General features: G+C 47.1%; 1 protein-coding gene across 1 annotated transcript; it reads left to right on the forward strand.

Annotated features, from left to right (window-relative positions):
- The first annotated feature begins 328 nt into the window (after positions 1 to 328).
- LOC138555994 (protein LDOC1-like) lies at positions 329 to 706 on the forward strand. Its single transcript, XM_069642622.1, has one exon. It carries the CDS (start codon positions 329 to 331, stop codon positions 704 to 706), a length of 378 nt encoding a protein of 125 aa, XP_069498723.1.
- Positions 707 to 5,873: the final 5,167 nt, after the last annotated feature.

Here is a 5,873-nt window from a genome sequence, read left to right on the forward strand (position 1 = left end):
CTGGTTTGCCAAAGAAGAGACTTACACCTATTTGAACCCATCTGGAAACAGGGTTTTTTCCGCCTTTGTGCTTTTTCCCTGAATTTAGGGCTGGCCCCCTGGGGTTCCCTGCAGACAGGGTTCCTTCTCTGCCAAGGTGGCCTCCGGAGGGACCAGACCCTACCTACACGAAAGGAAGATCTGGACAACCAAGGAAAAGGCTCCAACTAAGCGGAAGGACCGTAAGCAAACCGAGACCGTCCCTAAGGGTTCTACCTCGGAAGGTTCAGGTGAGGAGGAGGGGGAGGCAGCTCCTAATCTTGACAGCATACAATGCCCATAACCCACCATGGCATCACTAGAACAGTATCAAGAACTGGTGGCAGCTATGCAGAACCTTACAATGGAGGTACAGGCCCTGAGAACGGAAAATATCGCCCTCCGACAACAGGTTGTGTTTCATCGTGATGACCACGGAGACCTGCCTACAATGCCTCTCTCTTTTGGCAAATATGATGGTCACCCAGGAGGAATGAAGGAATTTCTCGATGCGTGTAAGGTGTATTTTGCCTTTCGACCACATGCCTACGAGACTGCTAGATACAAGGTTGGGTTTATCATAGCCAATCTAATGGGAAACGCTCTCTCGTGGGCTACACCATTTGTAACCAGAAACGATCCAATTTTGGATGACTATGATCGCTTTTCAGAGGTGTTTAAAGAATGATTCGACAGAACTGAAGTATTTTACTCTTCTCTAGAAGCAATCTTAGATGTCAAGCAAGGAAACACTGACGTCCAAACCTATCTAACCCGTTTCCAGAGACTGGCAGCCAAGGCAGATTGGCCGGATTCCGCCCAGCAGACCATCTATAGACGCGGCCTTCACGAAGAGATTAAGGATGAGCTAGCTCGAGTAGCCCGACCTGCGTCTTTTCAGGAATTGGTGTCATTGTCCCTTCAGATTGAGTTTCGTTTGCTAGAAAGACGATCAGAAAGAAGAAGAACCAGAGGCACTTCTCAACCAACCAATCTACCCTCTCCTACTCCTCCCACCAGAACTTCCCATCTCACTGATGAATCTATGCAGATTGGGGCTGCCCGAGGTCCTCTAACTCAGGAAGAAAGAAGGAGAAGAAGAGAGGCCGGATTGTGTATTTATTGCGGCTCCTCAAAGCACTTATTGAGAGATTGTCCCGAAGTACCTCCTCGAAGGCAGGGAAACTTCAACCCCCGATCTACAGCAAGAGAGGTTTCGGGGGACATGCCAAACATGCTTGCAACCACACAAGAGCAGTAAGCACTCCTGAGGATAACAGTTTGATGGTGTTTCAAGTCCACTTGTGGCTAACAGAGGCTGGTCCCATGGAGGTATTAGCCATGCTTGACTGCGGAGCGGCAGGAAACTTCATCGACTCCAATTGGGCAACGGAACATTTTGTCTCCACAAGTAGCAAGGCCACACCTATCCCAGTGGAAGGGTTAGACGGGAGGCCCTTATCTTATGGACCTATAACCAAGGAGACTATCCCATTGAGAATGAGGTTAGGCCATCACAAGGAGTTTCTAGTGTTTGATCAGATCCGAGCAGCCCACTTTCCTTTGGTCATCGGTATTCCCTGGTTAAGGAGGCACAACCCTCACATTGACTGGGCAGCGAACACGGTGAACTTCGATTCCACATTCTGTAGATCACACTGTATTGATTTACCTCCAGTCTCCAATACCCCGGAGTCTTCCATAAACAGAACCCCAGAACTGATTACTGTGGCTTCGGTGCCCCTCCATTATCAAGAATTCTCAGAGGTATTCCTGAATACCATTCCCAGACAACTCCCGCCGCATAGAGCTGAGGACTGTAGCATAGACCTAATACCAGATGCAGTAGTTCCCTTTGGGAAGGTGTATCCATTGTCGTTACCGGAAAGGAAGGCTCCGAGGGATTACCTCGACGCAAACCTACAAAACGGACTCATCCAAGAATCCAAATCTGCTTGTGGGGCTTCCTTGTTCTTCATTCCAAAAAAAGACTCGGCAGAACTACGCCCTTGTATTGATTACAGAGGTCTGAACAAGGTTACCATACGGGATAGATACCCCATGCCCTTGATTCGGGATATTTTGGAGGCAGTACAAGGAGCAGAATTCTTTACAAAGCTTGACTTGAGAGGGGCTTATCACCTTTTGAGAATAAGGCAGGGGGACGAATGGAAGACAGCGTTCCGTACCCCTTTTGGGCTCTTTGAATATCGAGTTATGCCGTTTGGTCTAGTAAATGCTCCCGCAATCTTTCAAAGATACATGGACAAGATTTTTTCGGATATGCTATTTTTGTCTGTAGTAGTGTATCTGGATGATATTCTTATCTTCTCCAAAACACTGGCAGAGCACAGGTCACTGGTCAGACTAGTCTTAAGACGTCTTCAATCCAACTAGCTGTTGGTTAAACCGGAAAAATGCCTTTTCGAATCCACATCCGTGTCCTACTTGGGATTCATTTTATCGAAGGAAGGTATCAAAATGGATGCTAACAAGGTAAAGGTGATCAGAGAGTGGAATTATCACGTCAACATCAAGAAGCTTCAGAGCTTCCTAGTATTGGCCAATTGTTATCGGAGGTTCATCCCCAACTTTTCTAACAAGGTGCTCCCTCTGACCTCTTTATTGAAGAAGGGTGTTAAATTCATATTTGATGATGAGCCCCAAAAGGCATTCCGGTAACTAAAGGAATGTTTTTCCACAGCACCTATCCTGGTCCAACCGGATCAGACTAGACCATACATTCTGGAGATGGACGCCTCTATATGACCGGTGGGGGCAGTCCTACTCCAAGGGCAGGAAGATGGTTATGAACATCCTGTTGCTTATTACTCCAAGAAACTTACCTGTAGCGAACGCAATTATTCAGTAATCGAGAAGGAGCTATTGGCTATCAAATTGGCCTGCCAAGAGTGGAGGCATCTTCTACAGGGAGCTACTCATCAATTTATGATTCGAACAGATCATCGTAACCTTCGGGTTTTGCAACAGTTGGAATGTTCCAATGCTAGACATGCCAGATGGGCGTATTTCTTTTTACAGTATGATTTCGTGATTACGTACATACCTGGTACAGTAAACAAGAAGGCTGACGCCTTGTCAAGAAGTCTTGGAGAAGAATCGGGTTCCTACAAGGGACACAAATTGATTTTCCCAAACCTTACTGTATTGGCATCCACTGTTTCCTTTCTACAAGATCTGATTCCACAGTATCAGACGTGCACAGAGTTACCGTCAACAGTCAACCAGGGAAAGGATGGATTGTATTACCATGACGGTGCACTCTATATCCCCACCAAGAAGCTTCAGAAACAGATACTTTCCTAGTGTCATGATACGCCCTTAACTGGGCATTCTGGAATTAGGAAGTCATATGATCTCCTACAGAGGGGCTTCTGGTGGCCGACTCTAAAAAGAGATGTATGCCAGTATGTTTCTACTTGTTATGTGTGTGCCTCTAACAATCACCGAACAGGAAGACCTCTAGGATTACTGCAGCAACATGCCTTACCGGCCCGTCCTTGGGAGCATATTTCTACCGATTTTATAGTAGACCTCCCTTCATCCTATGGCGTGACAGTAATCATGGTGACTATAGACTCATTCAGCAAATTGGCCCATTTTTCAGCCTCCAAGCAGATTCCGTCTGCCCCATCCGAAATGGCAGCAACTTTTCTCCAGGACATTGTCCATTTACATGGGTTACCCAGGACCATCGTGTCTGACCGGGGACCCAATTCACATCCACATTTTGGACTTCTCTCTGCCAAGTTCTGGGAATTCACAAGGCTCTCTCTTCAGGATATCATCCGCAGAGCAATGGACAGACGGAAAGATTAAACGCCAGCCTAGAACAATATCTCTGGTGTTTCTGCAGTCCACAAGAAGAATGGTATCGATTTCTTCCTCAGGCTGAGTTTGCCTATAATAACGCCCTCCATACCTCTATCCAGATGTGTCCTTTCTATTGTACTTACGGGTTCCACCCCCAACACTTACCCTGGCTCAGTTCTCCCTCTACCAAGATCCCAGCTCTAGACAGAGTTTTACAGGACCTACATGAGGTACACAGGCTTGCTAAAGAAGCTCACCAAGCAAGTCAACTCACACAAAAGAAATGGGCAGACAAGGGACGTAGTGGCAATCCAGCATGGAAGACAGGGCAAATGGTCTGGTTATCTACCAGGTTATTGCTGAGATGGGTTCATAGGGGCAAATTCTCTTCTCATTTTCTTGGGCCATTTCCAGTACTACAGCAGATTAACCCTGTTGCATTCAAGCTCAAATTACCGGAATATCTCAAAAAGGTGCACCCAGTCTTCCACGTCTCCCTTCTGAAAGAGCATAAGGGGGACCCTTTCAAGAGGCCAGTGTTCAGAGGGCGTGCTCAAGTGTCCCCGATACCTGAAGAATATGAGGTGTCTCATCTAGTGGATTCTAGATACCACAGGGGTCGGTTGTACTATCTGGTTCACTGGAAGGGGTATCCGGTGGAAGAACGGACATGGGAACCTGTGAGCCATATCCATGCCCCACGGCTACTGTTACAATTTCACCGACTTCATCCAGGTAAACCTGGGGGTCCCCCGAGAAGAAGGGGGTATACTGTCAGGAACTCGGATTGTAAAGTCTGGAAACGCTGGAGGTATTGATTGCCGTACGCGCGTTCCAGTCCTCATCCAAGATGGCGGACGATTCTTTATATTCTGGCTCCTCCCACAAACCGACACGTTGTATCTGTTTACCAACGCTACGGTTCGTGTGGAAGCTTCGTCCGTGCATTCAGCTTGCCTTTTCCCGTCTTCAGCTATTTTTCTGCCCTCCTGGTAATCCTCCGCGGGCGGTTTTTCCCGGGTATCTTCCACATTCTGCTTTCTTGTTTGTTTTGTGCAACCTTGTTTTTTCCTCTTTCGCCTTTTGCCGGCTCTACCTTTTGTTACATCTATCGCCTGACTATCCTTCTTCCTCGTTTCCGTGTCAACCTTCTTCTCGTCCTCCCTTTCAGTCTGTAACCCTTCTTGTGTCCTCCTTTTGGTTTCTTTCCAGATTCCTGCCTTCTTTACCTTCGTTTCTCCTGAACTTTTTATGTACTACGGCGCCTCGCGTATTACGGCAACCCTGCGCCTGTTGCTCATTTTCGCTGACAGAGCAGTAAGCATCTAGCCTTGCCTACTCCGCTTTACTAGTTATATCTTACGTGCTTACATCCTTTCCCTTCTCTTTCTCTCCTTGACGCTTCCAGTTCTTTCCATCCTTTTTGGCGCTGACTGTTGTTTCCTTCTATTCTCCTTTCTTTGCCTTTCGTATTTCACCCTTCCCTGTTTCTTTTTTTTTTCTATTGGCCTTGATTACTTTGGGTTTTTCCATACCAACAACTCTCCGGACTCCTGTCCTGGCTCTTATGGAACTACAGAGCTGTGAACAGACTTTCTCTTGTACCGAAAATAGACTGTCTTCTGGTTTGCCAAAGAAGAGACTTACACCTATTTGAACCCATCTGGAAACAGGGTTTTTTCCGCCTTTGTGCTTTTTCCCTGAATTTAGGGCTGGCCCCCTGGGGTTCCCTGCGGACAGGGTTCCTTCTCTGCCAAGGTGGCCTCCGGAGGGGCCAGACCCTACCTACACGAAAGGAAGATCCGGACAAACAAGGAAAAGGCTCCAACTAAGCGGATGGACCGTAAGCAGAGCGAGACCGTCCCTAAGGGTTCTACTTCAGAAGGTTCAGGTGAGGAGGAGGGGGAGGCAGCTCCTAATCTTGACACGCAGTTAATACAAAAAGTACAAGAAAAAGATTAGGTTTTACAATCAAGTATAACAAATTTGTTTGCAAACATGCATGGTACAAAGGAATACTG

Source organism: Ambystoma mexicanum, chromosome 1q, assembly GCF_040938575.1.
Source record: "Ambystoma mexicanum isolate Mex_15411 chromosome 1q, UKY_AmexF1_1, whole genome shotgun sequence".
Classification (NCBI taxonomy): Eukaryota; Metazoa; Chordata; class Amphibia; order Caudata; family Ambystomatidae; genus Ambystoma; species Ambystoma mexicanum.